Source organism: Helianthus annuus, chromosome 5, assembly GCF_002127325.2.
Source record: "Helianthus annuus cultivar XRQ/B chromosome 5, HanXRQr2.0-SUNRISE, whole genome shotgun sequence".
Classification (NCBI taxonomy): Eukaryota; Viridiplantae; Streptophyta; class Magnoliopsida; order Asterales; family Asteraceae; genus Helianthus; species Helianthus annuus.
Genome location: NC_035437.2, coordinates 143,805,761 through 143,824,643, shown reverse-complemented (window position 1 = coordinate 143,824,643; position 18,883 = coordinate 143,805,761). Strand labels below are relative to the sequence as shown.

General features: G+C 38.3%; 2 protein-coding genes across 2 annotated transcripts; both read right to left on the bottom strand.

The window, feature by feature from the left end:
• Window positions 1-14,190: 14,190 nt before the first annotated feature.
• Window positions 14,191-17,099, bottom strand: LOC110941824 (uncharacterized TPR repeat-containing protein At1g05150-like). The gene has a single exon (XM_035990752.1). The coding sequence runs from the start codon at window positions 16,794-16,796 to the stop codon at window positions 14,814-14,816; it is 1,983 nt and encodes a 660-aa protein (XP_035846645.1). The 5' UTR covers window positions 16,797-17,099; the 3' UTR covers window positions 14,191-14,813.
• Window positions 14,313-14,795, bottom strand: LOC118492180 (uncharacterized TPR repeat-containing protein At1g05150-like). The gene has a single exon (XM_035990003.1). The coding sequence runs from the start codon at window positions 14,793-14,795 to the stop codon at window positions 14,313-14,315; it is 483 nt and encodes a 160-aa protein (XP_035845896.1).
• Window positions 17,100-18,883: the final 1,784 nt, after the last annotated feature.

The following is an 18,883-nucleotide window of genomic DNA, read 5'->3' as shown; positions in this document are numbered from 1 at the left end:
TTGTACATATATGATTATATTTATTCTCACATAATTATTTTATTAATATTCATTTTAATAAAAACAACAAAAAAAAAGAGACATGTTGCTTTCTTCCAAGGCCGATTTGGGGTCTTTATCGTTTCACTATGTTCAACTCGTTCGATAAGCCTCGTAATCTATGTGAAGGTTCATAAAATCAGTGAAAAAAAGAATCCTAAAGGAGTAGGAGCTAGCTTGAATTGAGCTGAAGAAGACAAGATGGTCTGGCTATCAACTTTGCTAACGAATGAGACTCTTTTTGAATTTATTAGGACATACTTCGTACTACAACAAGCCGCATGTCACACCCCAACCAATGGCGGAAACATCGGGATGAGACGAAGTGTGGAGATTGCTCGAGACATCATAACGCTATTTGTGACAATAATTTAATAATCCAAATTTCATTTCCAAACTTCAAGTAGTCATTGATACAAGATCCAAATAACAACAAGTTTAATCAAAATAACAAATCAACATAACCAAAATTCGATACAACATATTAAACCTAACGTCTAAAGTGTGTATCTAGGCATCGTGCTACTTCTTTCATTTCATCATCATCAACCTGTAACATGTTTAAAATACAATTCAATGCAAAAGCAAAGGCGAGTATACAAGTTTGGTACATACATAGCATAAGATAAAAGTGTGAACAATTCCTCATAGCAAGCATGCGATTCAAGATAAACATTAAATATGGCATGTGTATAACATATCAAACCAAGAAACGCAACTTGCTCATGACATAACCAAAGTTTCAATAGAGGCGGGTCGTTAATCCTATAGCGCTACATATGTCAAGGTTTGGCTCGTACGAAGTTAATGATAAGTTCAACACATAAGAATCCCCCAAATTTAAAGTATCAAGCCATCACATATACAAGCATGTTATAGGAATGTTCATGTGTTTAGACAAAAGTTCATGTGTAAGTTTCAATAGGTAAACATGTTACACCCCAAAAGTGGTAAAAGTAAAAAGGGGAAAGGTACGAGTATACTCACGGTTTACAAGTGGTGACTTGAAATTCCGAGAGCAAGTTTGTAGATGAATTAGCTCGGAGCACCTTGCCCTTCTACACAAGGAAACGTAGGTGTGTGAGTTTGGCGTATAACGGAAGATTATAGATTCGGAGTTTTTAAAATATATAGAAAGTAACATAGGTGAAAATAATCATCTTGTACACATAACTCTTGTTCTTGACACTATTGAAACTCAAAAGAGTTGGTATGATTTCATGGATTCTAAGATCCATTAGAGTCGTAACAAGGGCATGGTCATAGATGATGTAACGTCCACTTAACAAATAACTATTAAGTCATCATCAAGTCTTAGTTACTTAGATGTATACATATAGAATAACTTAGATATTATATAGTTTACAAGTCTTATGATTCAAGCATGAGGTAGGAGATTAATGTCTCCATTTAGGTACCTCTTTGTGTCATAGAATACATACATGAGGTAGGAAGAACAAGCTTCCATTTAGGCACCTCTATTGTTCACCACTACACTTGTTGTTATAAACAACAAGGAGGGTCATGAACATACAAGTATTAAGGTAATAACAACAACTAATCTATAGAAAAACATCAAGTAATGAGTGGATTCTTATGAAGGATAGCCTAGGCTAAACCAACCATCACACATACATCAAGTTTCACACTTGAACACTACTTGTGGGTAAAACCCTAATTAAAACAGAAAGTTTGTGAGGTTTTAACCTCTGATTTAAGTGTCTCAACCATGTTTTTAAGCTCAACCAACCATAAGAGAGGTTGTAAGCATTAGGACATTGGTGTGAGATGTGTTAGACACAAGTTGGATAAGAAATAACAAGTTGTTGATTAATAGTAAACAAAACAGAAAGTTTTAGTCCATTTTAGGGCAAATCCAAGCATGATTCTTCCAAGGAAAAACCAAGGATTCAAACCCAATGACATAACAAAGCAATAGGAAGAAGAACCAAGTGATTTGGTTAAGAAATAAGCAAGTTACACTCACTTTAGTGAAGTTACAAGAATCTGTCCAAAACTCAGATTTACTGCAGATTGAGAGTGAATTTGTGAAGATTAGAGAGTTGTGAAAGTGTAAAATGGGTTGGAGAAGGTGGGTATTTATAATGAATGAGTTAGAAGGTGATTGGAGGTGATTAGAGGTGGATTAAAGGTGATTGGGTGAGGTTGGAGAGTTGGATTTCGTGCATGCAGCTCAAAGAAACACACCTTCTGCCGAAACAAGGGCGTCGCGTGACGTCTAGGACCCTCGCGTCACGCGGCGGGTAGGGGTTGTCTGACTTTCGTTTTATTACACTTAGGCCCCTGAAGTTTATATTTGGTTCCTTTAGGTGCAAAGTTGAGAGTTTAGGGACTTGTTTTGATATAAAAGCATAGTATGAGGTGTAGTTAAGCATGATAATCAAAACCAAAGTATGTTTAAGCGTATAAATATCATAATCAAGTATCGTTCTCGTTCAAAACACGTTCAATGCATAAGTTTAGATTAATTACAAGTCTCGCACATAGTTTCCAAGAATAACGATTAAACATCGATTGATTCACCAAATCGAACATACGAGCATACATAGAGTGTGTATAACATAAGTGTAACAAAATACAAGCTTCATTAATGATCCAAGTCTCGGTTTGATAATGATTACAATGAAAGGAGCGATTACAAGAATACAAGGTTTCCAAAAATAGAAATACGAACAAAGCTTTCTATAAATGGAAAGTACAAAAGAGCCGGGCGTTACAGTCTCCCCTCCTTTAGGAAATTTCGTCCCGAAATTTAGGAAGACTCGGGGAAAAGATGAGGATACTTCGACTTCATTTCACTTTCAAGCTCCCAAGTAAATTCAGCGCCACGCTTTCCTTCCCATCGAACCTTGACAATAGGAATTCGACTGCGCCTCAATTGCTTGGTTCCTTGGTCCATGATTTCGACCGGTTTTTCCACAAAGTGAGGCGTTTCGTTGACTTGCAAGTCTTCGAGGGGAACGTGAAGTCCTTCGTCAGCTAGACATTTCTTTAAGTTGGATACATGGAAGACAGGGTGTACATTGCTGAGTTCTTCGGGCAGGTCTAGTCTATACGCAACCTTGCCAATCCTCTCGAGAATTTTGAGAGGACCGACGTAGCGAGGTGCGAGTTTCCCTTTCTTGCCAAATCGAATCACGCCCTTCCAATGGGATACCTTGAGAAGCACGAAGTCACCTGTCTCGAATTCCATAGGTTTGCGTCCTTTGTCAGCGTAACTCTTTTGTCGGCTCCTGGCTTTCAATAAGTTGTCTCGAACCTGTAAAATCTTGTCCGTCGTCTCTTGTATAAGCTCGGGACCGGTGAGTTGAGCTTGACCAATCTCGTGCCAACAAATAGGCGAACGGCACTTACGACCATACAATGCTTCGAAATGTGCCATTTGAATACTCGCATGATAACTGTTATTGTACGAGAATTCGACCAAGGGCAAGTGTGAATCCCAGTTGCCACCAAAATCTATTACGCATGAACGAAGCATATCCTCTAAGGTTTGGATAGTACGCTCGGTTTGACCGTCAGTCTGAGGATGGAAGGCAGTGCTAAGGTTGAGTTTAGTACCCATAGCAGATTGAAAAGTTTGCCAGAGACGAGACGTAAAGCGAGCATCACGATCAGAAATGGTGTCGATGGGAATACCATGACGACAGATTATCTCCTTCATGTAGACCTTAGCCAATTTCTCGACTTTGAAATCTTCACGAATAGGGAGGAAGTGAGCTGACTTGGTCAATCGATCAACGATTACCCAAATGCTGTCATGACCAGCCGTAGTGCGAGGAAGCTTAGTGATAAAATCCATGGCAATGCTCTCCCATTTCCAGATAGGAATCCGTGGTTGTTTGAGTAAGCCAGAGGGACGTTGATGTTCAGCTTTCACTTTGGAACATGTGAGACATTTTGAGACGAAAGTGGCTATATCCTTCTTCATTCCAGGCCACCAATAGGATGTACGCATATCATGGTACATCTTGTCGGCACCAGGGTGAATAGAATACTTCGTGTTATGGGCCTCCTTCATCAGGAATTTGCGAAGATCATCACGGTCGGGAATCCAGATACGATTGAGATAGTATAAAATGCCATCAGATTTGGACACGAGACTATTTTCAGCACCACATTACATCTCGTTGTAGAGGTTACCCTCATTAACGGATGTGTACTGAGCGTTACGTATGCGATTTTGAAGGTCGTGGACGAGTTGGAAACAACGAATACTCTTGACGTGAGTTTTACGACTAAGAGCGTCGGCTACTACATTCGCTTTACCTGGGTGGTATTTGATTTCGCAATCGTAGTCGTTTAACAATTCTACCCAACGACGTTGACGCATATTCAGTTCTTTTAGGTTGAAGATGTGTTGAAGGCTCTTATGGTCGGTGAAGACCACACATTTAGTACCATAGAGGTAGTGTCGCCAAATCTTCAATGCAAAAACAACTGCACCAAGTTCAAGGTCGTGGGTAGTATAGTTTTTCTCATGAATTTTGAGTTGTCTCGATGCGTAAGCGATAACCTTGTCACGTTGCATAAGGACGCAACTAAGGCCAAGGTTTGAAGCGTCGCAATACACGACAAAATCATCGTTACCATCAGGAAGCGTTAGGATAGGAGCATTGCAAAGCATGTCCTTGAGCGTTTGAAAAGATTCCTCTTGTTCGGGACCCCAAACAAAAGGTCTCTCTTTTTGAGTCAAGGAGGTCAAAGGAACAGCGATTTTTGAAAAGTTGGAGATAAAACGACGATAGTAACCAGCAAGACCAAGAAACGAACGGATTTCAGATGGGGATTTAGGTGCGATCCAATTCTTCACAGCTTCGATTTTAGCGGGGTCAACGTGAATTCCAAGTTCGTTGACAGTATGACCAAGGAATTGAACCTCTTTTAGCCAAAATTCACACTTGGAGAATTTGGCGTATAGACGTTCAGCACGAAGGAGTTCAAGGATAAGGTGCAAGTGTCGCTTATGCTCTTCTTGCGTCTTGGAATAGATGAGAATATCGTCGATGAAGACGATCACAAAACGGTCCAAGTATGCTTTGCACACGCGGTTCATTAAATCCATGAAAACAGCAGGTGCGTTGGTCAAACCAAAGGGCATGACCACGAACTCGTAATGACCATAACGTGTACGGAAAGCGGTTTTAGGTACATCTTCTTCGAGTACTCGAAGTTGATGATACCCAGAACGAAGATCGATCTTTGAAAAGCAGGTCGCGCCTTGCAATTGATCGAAGAGGTCATCAATGCGAGGAAGAGGGTATCGGTTTTTGATAGTAAGCTTGTTGAGCTCACGATAGTCAATACACATACGAAATGATCCATCTTTCTTTTTGACAAACAAAACGGGAGCGCCCCAAGGAGAAGTACTAGGGCGTATAAAGCCTTTGTCAAGAAGCTCTTGAAGTTGACTCGAGAGCTCTTGATCTCAGAAGGTGCTAAACGATAGGGGGACTTAGCGACAGGTGTAGCACCAGGCACTAAATCGATGCGAAAATCGACAGAACGAGCAGGAGGCGGACCAGGAAGATCGTCGGGAAATACATCAGGAAAATCACGTACGACAGGGACATCGCTTATACTTGGGCCTTTGTCCTTCTTTTCCACAACGTGGGCAAGAAAAGCGAAGGTACCCTTGCGTAAGCATTTGTTCGCTTGGATACACGACATAAGCTTGAGACCTTGAGAAGGTTTCTCACCATAGATGTGTAGAGAATCACCGTTTGGAAGAGGAAGGCGGATAAACTTTTCAGAACAAACAACTTCAGCACGAACTTGCCTAAGCCAGTCCATGCCTACTATGATGTCAAAGCTACCCATTTGCATAGGTATAAGGTTGATCGAAAACGTATGATCGTTGAGAATCAAGGAACAATTGGAGAGAACGGAATTGACAGTGACGGTTTTACCATTAGCGACTTCGACAGCGAAAGATTTTGGCAACTTAGAGCGTTTACACTTGAGCAAGGACTCGAATTCTAACGATACAAAACTTTTATCGGCGCCAGTATCAAATAAGCATGAAGCATAGACATGGTTAACGAGAAACGTACCAGTAATGACGTCGTTTGCATTTTGAGCCTGAGCTGTGGTGAGGAGGAAAGCTCGACCCCTAGCGGGTTCTTGAACCTGTTGCTGTTGTTGCTGGGGTTGTGGCTGTGGTAGTTGCTGTCGAGGCTGTTGTGGTTGATATCGTTGAGGACACACATTGGCCATATGGTTGGTATCACCACACGTGAAACATGCTCGCACAGGAGCGACTTGGGTTGGAGCTAAGAGAGCTTGGTTTTGGTTGACATGAGTGGTGTAGCGGCAGAATGGGGCGGTATGCCCACCTCGGCCACACCTGTCACACTTCCGACATTGAGTGTTTAGAGGGTGATGATATCGGCACTTGTCGCACTTTGGGTGCGTTCCAGTATACACCTTGCGTGGAGTTTCATTGTTGGTAAAAGCAGGCACAGTTTGTAGAGGTTGTGGGTTTGGCGGAGTGATGACCGCACAGTTTTGGCTTGAAGCCTTCCGCTTCTTGCCTTGGTTCCTCTTAGACTGTTGGGAGGGTTTGGGCTCATCAGAAGAGTCAACAGTAGCTTGGTGTGCATTCTTTGTTGAAACCTTGTCATAGGTTCCATGAAGAACGCAGTTGTTGTTAAGTTCGGTGGCTATACGAAAAGCATCTTCAATGGTTTGGGGATTGGCAGAGGCAAGGTGGTTTGTCAGGGAAGGTGCAACCCAACGGACGAATTTGGCTACGGTTTTGGGTACGGTTTCAACTTGTCCAGGACAGAGAACACTGAGTTGTTTAAAGCGCGTAATCAGGCCATCCATGTCACTCCCCTTCTGAGTAAGGTTCCAAAATTCGTTCTCCAATTTTTGGAGTTCATGAGGAGGACAGAAGTGGTCTTTCATAAGCTGTTTGAGATCGTCCCAAGGCATAGCATGTGCAACCTCGTTTCCCCTTTTGTTGCGTTCAGTTGTCCACCACTCGAGTGCCTTTTCACGAAACACCCCAGTTGCATTCAAGGTTCTTAGTTCATCAGGGCAACCACTTTGCAAGAAGGTAAGCTCGATGGCATCAAACCAGTTCATCATGGCGGTAGCGCCATTCTTGCCAGTAAATTCTAAGGGTTTACAATCCATGAAGTGCTTAAATTGGAAGGTCGATTTAGGTTTGTCTGCCTTTGAGTCAACAGAGCCATGCGGTGAATCGGTTTGAATCTTGCTAACGATGTCGGGTAGGACTTTAGCAAATTGTTTGGCCATGAATTTCATGCAATCTTTTTGAGACATGGCGGAGGAAGTCGAACCCTTCTTAGACTTGAGTCTCTTGGAGGAACTAGACGACATCTAAAAGATTGAAAGAGAAGGAAAGGATGAGACCTTGATCATTAATCGAAAACAAGGTTTGTGTATGTAAAAGCAAGTAAATGTTCATGTACCAAGTAAAGTTCACATAGAGCATAAGTTTCCAACATACATTCGACAAGTATAACACATAAGTTGCGTAAAGGGGTATAAATTTAGTTTGTTCACGAGGATTATTATTGTTTGTGATTGCGGTAACGTGCGAAATGATTAAAACGACATTTCGAAACGAATGAACGTTCAAGTATAAAATCACATATAAATTGAGATACATAAAAGAGAGGCTCAATAAAACATAGGATTGTTTCGGGTAGAGAAACGTCGACAATTCCAAAGTGGGTCGAAAGTCCTTTCGATTTAGAGATATTGTGCTTTGGCCTATAAGTAAGATACTCTCGTCGAGAGGCGATTAACGGTATCTTACCCTTCCGGTTACTACACATCTCTAAATGATTGGAACATTCAGGACTTTGGCGAGAATAAAAATCAAGGAATGGGACTTAATCGACAAGATGCGGGTTTCACCCCTAACTTGACGATTTCGTACCCTAAATGTGGTTGGTACTTGTCGGCCAAAATAAAATTTTGACACTTTGACAAGGGTCCACTAGAATTGAAATGGAAATTACCATTAAGTTGTGGATGTCACTCCTAGCTTAATGGTGAAATTTCGTGCAAAAATAGATTAAAGGTAGAGTGAGAGTCGTTTACCAAATTGTGGGTTTCACGCCTATTTTGGTAAAGTTGTCTCGTTGATGTTACAAGAGTATAAAATAGCATAAGTGTATTCGTGTTAGCCTTAGGAAAGGCGCATAAGTTTAATAACAAGAAGTGTAGCTAGGAAGCATGCATGGTAGAGTACAAAAGTTTTAAACAACAAATAAGAGACAAAGTTCCTAAAACTATAGATTAGGGCAAAAGCATGGCAATTTTTCCTAATTCCCTATAGTTATGGCTCTGATACCAATCTGTCACACCCCAACCAATGGCGGAAACATCGGGATGAGACGAAGTGTGAAGATTGCTCGAGACATCATAACGCTATTTGTGACAATAATTTAATAATCCAAATTTCATTTCCAAACTTCAAGTAGTCATTGATACAAGATCCAAATAACAACAAGTTTAATCAAAATAACAAATCAACATAACCAAAATTCGATACAACATATTAAACCTAACGTCTAAAGTGTGTATCTAGGCATCGTGCTACTTCTTTCATTTCATCATCATCAACCTGTAACATGTTTAAAATACAATTCAATGCAAAAGCAAAGGCGAGTATACAAGTTTGGTACATACATAGCATAAGATAAAAGTGTGAACAATTCCTCATAGCAAGCATGCGATTCAAGATAAACATTAAATATGGCATGTGTATAACATATCAAACCAAGAAACGCAACTTGCTCATGACATAACCAAAGTTTCAGTAGAGGCGGGTCGTTAATCCTATAGCGCTACATATGTCAAGGTTTGGCTCGTACGAAGTTAATGATAAGTTCAACACATAAGAATCCCCCAAATTTAAAGTATCAAGCCATCACATATACAAGCATGTTATAGGAATGTTCATGTGTTTAGACAAAAGTTCATGTGTAAGTTTCAATAGGTAAACATGTTACACCCCAAAAGTGGTAAAAGTAAAAAGGGGAAAAGTACGAGTATACTCACGGTTTACAAGTGGTGACTTGAAATTCCGAGAGCAAGTTTGTAGATGAATTAGCTCGGAGCACCTTGCCCTTCTACACAAGGAAACGTAGGTGTGTGAGTTTGGCGTATAACGGAAGATTATAGATTCGGAGTTTTTAAAATATATAGAAAGTAACATAGGTGAAAATAATCATCTTGTACACATAACTCTTGTTCTTGACACTATTGAAACTCAAAAGAGTTGGTATGATTTCATGGATTCTAAGATCCATTAGAGTCGTAACAAGGGCATGGTCATAGATGATGTAACGTCCACTTAACAAATAACTATTAAGTCATCATCAAGTCTTAGTTACTTAGATGTATACATATAGAATAACTTAGATATTATATAGTTTACAAGTCTTATGATTCAAGCATGAGGTAGGAGATTAATGTCTCCATTTAGGTACCTCTTTGTGTCATAGAATACATACATGAGGTAGGAAGAACAAGCTTCCATTTAGGCACCTCTATTGTTCACCACTACACTTGTTGTTATAAACAACAAGGAGGGTCATGAACATACAAGTATTAAGGTAATAACAACAACTAATCTATAGAAAAACATCAAGTAATGAGTGGATTCTTATGAAGGATAGCCTAGGCTAAACCAACCATCACACATACATCAAGTTTCACACTTGAACACTACTTGTGGGTAAAACCCTAATTAAAACAGAAAGTTTGTGAGGTTTTAACCTCTGATTTAAGTGTCTCAACCATGTTTTTAAGCTCAACCAACCATAAGAGAGGTTGTAAGCATTAGGACATTGGTGTGAGATGTGTTAGACACAAGTTGGATAAGAAATAACAAGTTGTTGATTAATAGTAAACAAAACAGAAAGTTTTAGTCCATTTTAGGGCAAATCCAAGCATGATTCTTCCAAGGAAAAACCAAGGATTCAAACCCAAGGACATAACAAAGCAATAGGAAGAAGAACCAAGTGATTTGGTTAAGAAATAAGCAAGTTACACTCACTTTAGTGAAGTTACAAGAATCTGTCCAAAACTCAGATTTACTGCAGATTGAGAGTGAATTTGTGAAGATTAGAGAGTTGTGAAAGTGTCAAATGGGTTGGAGAAGGTGGGTATTTATAATGAATGAGTTAGAAGGTGATTGGAGGTGATTAGAGGTGGATTAAAGGTGATTGGGTGAGGTTGGAGAGTTGGATTTCATGCATGCAGCTCAAAGAAACACACCTTCTGCCGAAACAAGGGCGTCGCGTGACGTCTAGGACCCTCGCGTCACGCGGCGGGTAGGGGTTGTCTGACTTTCATTTTATTACACTTAGGCCCCTGAAGTTTATATTTGGTTCCTTTAGGTGCAAAGTTGAGAGTTTAGGGACTTGTTTTGATATAAAAGCATAGTATGAGGTGTAGTTAAGCATGATAATCAAAACCAAAGTATGTTTAAGCGTATAAATATCATAATCAAGTATCGTTCTCGTTCAAAACACGTTCAATGCATAAGTTTAGATTAATTACAAGTCTCGCACATAGTTTCCAAGAATAACGATTAAACATCGATTGATTCACCAAATCGAACATACGAGCATACATAGAGTGTGTATAACATAAGTGTAACAAAATACAAGCTTCATTAATGATCCAAGTCTCGGTTTGATAATGATTACAATGAAAGGAGCGATTACAAGAATACAAGGTTTCCAAAAATAGAAATACGAACAAAGCTTTCTATAAATGGAAAGTACAAAAGAGCCGGGCGTTACACCGCAACCATTGGGGAAAGCCTACCAATGGTGTACACTTAGGGTCAGAAAGCAAAAAACTCCTTGATATCAGCTTCGAAGCTTTTTCACTGAAATCCAAACAAATACTGGTACTACAAACCCTCCCGAATGATCTGATTCAAATAAGGCTTCTCATTCGCTTTCCTTGATTTGAATGTCTGACTTAGCTTAGGAAAGCAAGTGAGAAAATACTTGGAAGATACCCTTCCTTAAAGAGTTATAAAGGTCAGACAAATAATCTCGTATGTGATGTTGTAGAGCATACTCGGGTTAGCTGGCAAAGGATACTCCGATAATGAATTTTGCCTTTTTACCTAGAGCGGAAAAACGTCTAATTTGCTTTATTTTTTCTATCAAACATTTGGATGAAAATGACAAAAAATCTCAAATCTCAATGACGATTTTGGCAAAAAAAAAAAAAAGTCAGACGTTTGGGTGAAAATGACAAAAAATTTTCAAAAGCGGAGAACTATATGGTACAAAAAAGTTGTTTTGGATGAAAATGATAGACATGCCCAAACCTCATAAACGATTTTGACAATTTACTCTAAATTAAAAAAAACTGTACCTCAAAAATATAATCATCCAAAACTCACTATAAATCTTGTAAAACATACTCTATGCGAAGAATAATTATGATATTTTCCGTGTTATACATTTAAAAAAAGGGTACCTCAAAAATATAATCATACAAAACTCGCTATAAATCTTGTAAAGCATGCTCCATGCAAATAAAACACAAAAACTAATCAAACAAAATGGCTATGGATGTGAAATGGTGAAGTGGTGAACTATCCAAGTTCGGCTCATAGTCGTATCTAAGCCCATACCATAGGCCCAAATACTATCTTTTAAAAGTTACTTGATCGCATATGGGCATATGGCTCAATACAAAACAAAGACTAAAATACAAAAAGAAGATGCTATAATTTCTTTTAGAAAAAATATTAGAGAATAGTAAAGTTTTAAAAATATAAAAGAAGATTTAGAGAATAGTAAAGTTTTAAAAATATAAAATAAGATGTTGTAATTTCTTTCTTTTTTTTTAAATATAGCACGTAGGGGTATAGATAGCTTCCACTTTATAGTTTATAGTTATTGAAGTCTATGGGGTTCCACTCTAAAACCAATTGGTTTTAGAGATAGACCGGGTTACACGTGCGGGAGGGTATTGGAGGAGCCCTATCCCACATCGAAAGAATAAGACCTTCCGGTTGTATTAATAAGATCTTGGGTTACTCCCTCTATCACCAATTGGTTCCCTCTATCACCAATTGGTATTAATAAGTCTATGGGGTTCCACTCTAAAACCAATTGGTGATAGAGGGAGTAACCCAAGATCTTATTAATACAACCGGAAGGTCTTATTCTTTCGATGTGGGATAGGGCTCCTCCAATAATAGTAACTATATTGTTATCAATCAATTTATGGTTTTAGCTGAATATATATTTTCCTAAATAGTTAAAAATTAAAATAAAATGGTTGTTACTTATACCTTGAGGCTTATGTTTATCATTTTCTAATTCCAAGTTGTGAAAAATGTTATCGTACTTGGCAGCCATTATTTGTATATCTACAATGAGAAGTGATTTATTGCAGAATAATAGTTGTTAGTAAGGGTGTGATGAAAAAATTTGATTAATCCAACCGAAACCAAAATAACTGTCAAAGCTAAAATAACTTACCCATACTAACAACCGCGGGTTTGATTTTATTTTGAAAAACCAAAAGTATGATTTGGTATCGGTTATGTCTCGTCCAAAACTGAACCTAATATCATTCCAATGCTTAAGCGCGGCGTACTTGTGTGAATCCGTGAACGTGTGTTATTGGATTTGTGGTCAAAATTCATTATTTTGGGCCAAGTGATTCTTGTTCAAATTCATTAATACATAATTACCAAACATTTCAGTCCAAAAGTTTTAGGCTCAACCATTTCAAGCCCCAATGTAAAACCGAAAAGCAACCCATAACCAAACTGAACCTAGATTAAAATTTCGAAAACCAAAAACAGAAACTGATTGTTTTATAAGACTAAAAAACCAAAAATTGGTTTCGTTTTATGCGATAACCTGACTTATGCACGCCTCTAGCTGTTAGGTCAAATGATTCCGTATAAAGTATATAACCATAGCCATGGAATAAAGTTAAAAGGAAGAATTCACTATTGGTTTTCATCTAGTCATGTTCAAATACATAAGGTTGGATTAAGCTAAAATTGCATAGTATCAACATAACCTATTTGTTTTACAAGCCTCCACAATGAGTTTGATCACCCTTCCATGTCAAATATGGGAACACTTGTAAATTGTATATATCGTTCTTGCCCAATTGGGTCAGTTACTTCATGGAAGTGTCATATTATGTCAATTTTGGTCAAAGTCCCTATTTTGTTGTCACAAAATCTTTAAAATTAAACCTTATATAAATTCTCACAGAATTTCCACACTGTGTCAAAATTAGTCAAATTAGTTAAAGAACCCGCATGCTCGTAATCTTGGTTAGGTTAGATAATAAAAAATAACATCTAATCAACACTGCTATTTAATGACATCTAGTTAAAGAACCCGCATACTCGTAATCTTGGTTAGGTTATACAACTTTTTTTTAACGGCCAACGAAATAAAAATTCGGCTATCAAGGATAGCCCAAGCCCACCATCACCAGTCCCGGGGAAAGCCCGCCGCTCAAAGACCCACTACGGTAGAACCCGGTTGGGATCAGATTTGAACTTGAGACCTCTCTCAAACCCAAATCTTTTTAATATTGAAACTAAATCAATACAACTTAATCGATAGTTTCTTATTTATTATTAAAAATAAAATATCTCAATATAATAACTGAAATAATTTGAGACCTAATCAAGTATTCTGTATTTCCATAAAATACAACTTAGAAATCTAAAAGCACCTTATAAACCATAAAGACTGATTTTGATTTTGGTATTTGATATCAAACATTAGAATAAATCATATAATCAAAAGAAAAAGATGTAATGATGGGAGACAATGGCCTTAATCAAAGATGTTAAGATTAAACAATCTAGGTTGGTTAAAGGTAAAAGCAAAAGCTATAATCATGGCAACAACTAACCAAGTGACCAACCATAAAATGGGCCCCTAATCCTTTTTATTCACTATACCAACTAACCAAATTTAATTATATGTCCATTCATAAGTACTATTTTAGTTAATTAGTTGTATTCATTGAACCCACATATGTCTCCACCCCAACACTTTTGGTTAATATTTATTGAAACATATAAATATGCTAAAAAAACTATGCAACTAATAAATAGTAAAAGAAAGAAGCTTTAGGTAGCCCCAAAAGGACTTATTATACAAAACAATCATCACACATTAAAACAAGTATAAAAGCTACAACAATAAAACATTACAACATCATTCATTTCTTTTTTTTTTTTTCAATTAAAAAAAAAACTATGAATTACTAGTACCTGATGAACTTTTAGAATTATGTGAACTTGAACTAAACCACACACACTTATCTTTCACTGCTTCACTCCCATTAGCATACTCTTTGAAGTTATACTCTTCTTGCTTAAAACTAGGACTCACTTTCCCTTCACTATAACATTGGCTACACAGGCTGAATCTTGACTTCATCTCCTTAAACCGCGACCCGATTATCGGGTATCTACACACCGAACACGTGTGGTTTCCATGGCGGTTTCGGTCTCCGCTTTCAAGCTTTAACAAAGTAGACATGACACCAAAACCCCAATCTTGATCATCAAACATAGCAAGAAACTCGGGTAATGAGATCAATGAAGCATCCGTTTCACCATGAATCTCTAAAAATTCACTAATTGGGTGGTTAGGAATGTAGATTGATCTCAATAACTTTATGTAACATAACGCGTCGGCTTTTTTGATCTTTCCACCGGTTCTTTCTTCATTCATGGGTCGCCATAGAAGTGATTAAAATGCGACCCGTTTGCGTTTATCAGGTGCACCACCACAAATCGGGGCTAAAACTGCGAAAAACATACCTAAATCCACCCTTCCAGATTCGGATTCATCTAGAACCGAGAGGATTTTAACGTTAATCGCTTTAACCGCCCCTATAAAAGTTTCGGCTTTCAAGAAACTTAATAATCTTCTAAGAATGCATTCTAAAGCGGGCTTACGTATAGACTTTTGGGGTGCACCGTAACCAGAATAACTTAAAGGGGTGTCGGTTTCATTCATTTCCTTTTTAAGAAGCTCGACATCACATCTAAACAACCGAGTGATTCTTTGAAACGATCGAATATCAAGGGCCGTTGCTAATTCCTGTCTTGATGATGTTTTTTCACCTATAGTTTTGAACTTTAACGGTTCGATTATCATAAACGAATCTTCCCCGTTTCCGTTACCCTTCAGTTTCTTTTTCTGAAGTTGCTTTAAATGAGATAACGCATCATGTAACTCAACCCTGCTAGTCATCTTCAAAGCTTCTTTTAAAGACTTTTTAGCTTCATCGGTCTCACCAGCACCCAACAACGACACTGCCTTGTTCAACTGAGCCCGCCAATGGTTCGGCCACAAGCCCAAAACCCGAACGTAAACCTCCGAAGCCCGTTGGTACCGACCCATATCCATATAAAGCCCGCCAAGATTATACAAAGCATCAACATGACCCGGCTTCAAATCAATCGCCTTTTGAAACTCCTTAACCGCGTTATCATTATTACCCATCGCATGCAAAGCCGACGCAAGATCACAATGCGCATCTGCGTAATCGTTCTTAAGGTAAATCGCTTCTTCTAACGCTTTAACAGCCGCTTTATACTCGCCTACACCTAACAAAGCACTACCCAAAAGCTTCAAAGCTCTAAAATGCGTCGGACAAAGAATCGCAGCCTCGCGATAATGCTCACACGCGCTAATAACCATACCTTCCGCCTCAAGTGAAATCCCGAGATTCACATGAATTTGAGGCAGAAGATAAGCCCATTGATTCCCACCTGCTTCTGCAGCATCTAAAGCTAAAACAAACTCATCTTTACCCTCATTATACCTCCCAACAACATAATAACAATTTCCCGCTCGAAAATGCGGTCTAACATCAGTAGGCTGCAATTCACAAGCTCTTTTAAAACATACCAATGCTTCCTTAAACAACTGTTGATCGTATAAAACTCGCCCAATCGCCATATGCCCGTCAAACGCTTCTTCACGCGACCTCGCCCCATCCGCTCTAGACCTCAAACCGCCCAACTCCTTAACGAAAACCGCGTAATCCGGCTTACTTTCGTCCCAAACAATCTGCTTACTCATCTCGGTTGACGGCCCGAGCTCCCTCGACCACCCTGGATCCGAATACACATCCGAATTCTCCCCTTTTCCTTTCGAATCCTTCATCTGCTTTGTCCTCAACCTCTTGATCAAAACCTCCAAATCGTCCACAAGCTTCCACGTGTCATCGAACACGATCCCGTGGTTCGGTGACGCAGCCCACCTCACCGTCCGTTGCTGCACCGGCGACGGCTCCGGCAGCTTCACTTTTGCATCACCAAACGACGTCGTTTCAGCTTCTTCTTCAACTTCATAATTGTTAGTAACATTAGCATCATCATTAACAATAATATTATTGTTACTATTATTGTTATTATTATTATTGTGGGGTTTTAATTCGAGCCCTAATGCTTCAAAATCACGATCAACGTCACCTGCGCCGTCGTCGTAGGTACGTAACAAACCGTCGTACGTAAGACCCTTGTCGGGATCGATGAAATCGGCGTATGTACGGAAGACTTCGTCGAGAATGGCGCTGATTTGCTCGTCGCTGAATTTGACTCTAGGGTTTACAGCGACAACAAGTGCAGCCATTTCGTGTCGGTTGAGACCAGCGTCATTGTTTAAATCGAACTGTTGAAAGATCCTCTTCACCTTCTCCGATCTGGTTCCTCTGGTAGCCATTTGGCTGTTGTTCAGTGATTTGGGTTTGTGGGTGTTGATAAAGATGGGAACTTTAGCAGCAAGAAAGGGGTTTGAGCAGCTGATTTGAAAGACGAAGAACCCTATCTGAATTTAGGGTAATGAGATCAAGATTGATGGGTGAAATGTGGGGGAATTGTAGAGGAAATGAGAGAATGTTGTTATCTGTGTAGGCTGCTGAGTTGTTGGGGTGGATTGTGGTGAGGATGGATGGAGATGGGTGAGAGCAGCGGCACTAGATTCTATATTTTGTTCATAAATGGTTGTTTTAGGTCGGCAGGTGCAATAAATCAATCACCATGTGTTTTAAGCTTTCGGAAAAAACTAAAAGGAATGAATTATCATTATGGATCATCAAGTTTTATTAAATTTATTAAATACATTTATCAATTATTATATGTCTATACCAACACGAATCCGATGAAAATACTATAAATGTTCGGGACAATTATAGTGTCGTGCAATCGGGTATAAACTTATGATTTATTTCTTTGCGGGTATGAGACGGATACGGAATTTAGTAATATAGGATAGTGTATACATGTTTACACGAGATAATTTTTCCTTTTAATTTATTTTAGTTGTGTCATATACATCTTTATATTACATCGTTTTTTCCTATAAATGGCACTGAATCGTCACTTTTTGGTACATCAATCTCTTCTTTCTTTCTAACTTTATGATGATATGATAAATGTAAGTGATTAATAATTACCTAATACATATGCAACATGTATTTTTAATTAGGGGTGTGTAAAAAACCGAATTAACCGAACCATAACCGAATTAACCGACAAAACCGAACCGAAAAAACCGAACCAAATAAAAAACCAGTGGGTCGGTTAATGGTTTTTTTGAAAACCGAATGTAGCGGGTCGGTTATGGTTAACATTTTTTCCATACCCACCATAACCGAACCGAATCGAACCGACATGTAATAATTCTTTGTAGGATTTAGGACTTTTCACCATATTTTTAATGTTTGATGTTTTTGATTGAAGATTTTTAGTACTTATTGGTTTTTCATATCATTTTGTGGTTTTGGTTGAATGTTTATTTGAATTTATGGTCACTTTATTTGAATATTCGATAATAATTGGTATTAATATTATAGATTATATGTATTTTTTAATACTATGTAATATACTAATATATGCAAATATGCAATAACAATTTTTTTTGAACGTCCAACCAAATAACTTTTATTAATTTAAATTAAGAACAACATACAAGACTAGCAGGTAGCTAGCCAAAAAAAAAAAAAACAGTAGCAACTAAAATAATCTGCAGAAGCATAATACAATATAACAATTTATTACATGTTAAAAAAATTAAGCTATTTTTAGCTAATCTAAATACACGGTTAACTACCCATAACCGACCCACTATAACCATCAAAACCGAATAACCATAACCACCATAACCGATCGGTTATGGTTATGGTTATCCAATAACCGACATCGCGGTTATGGTTATGGTTTTTGGTCAAAACTGAACCAAACCGACCCATGCACACCCCTATTTTTAATACACTAATGGGAATGCCCAGATCCCAACATTAATCACCTGAAAGATACGATGATAGGTTTTGGGTCGTGTTTGGGACAAACTTGAGACTACCCAAACATGCTTTACTGGTTGCGCCACATGTCAAAACTATGCAAGCCCACGTTTTTTTTTTATAGCTTTTCTTATTTCACCCATTCGTATTTATATATCTTATTTTTGTGAATAGTCTTATCTCAAAGTATCATTTTAGTATTCTAAGTCTTCATTACTAACTATTCAATATTTTTTTTATTCAACTCGTATAATATATGTGTTTCTAACCTAGTACTATAATATAAAACTATTTGTTTAGGATCAAGTTTTCATTAAACACAGAGATATTATAGACTAATGGCAGGTAGAGGGGCAACAAGTTGCGTCGCTACCCCTTCTGAATAGTAAACACTACCATGCTAAACACAAAATTATGCCCGTTAACATGTGCGGTGTTACTGCTTACCACCTGTTGAACCCGCTTGAGGAACCGCACCGCGTCAGGGGCGAGAGCGCCAAAGGTATCG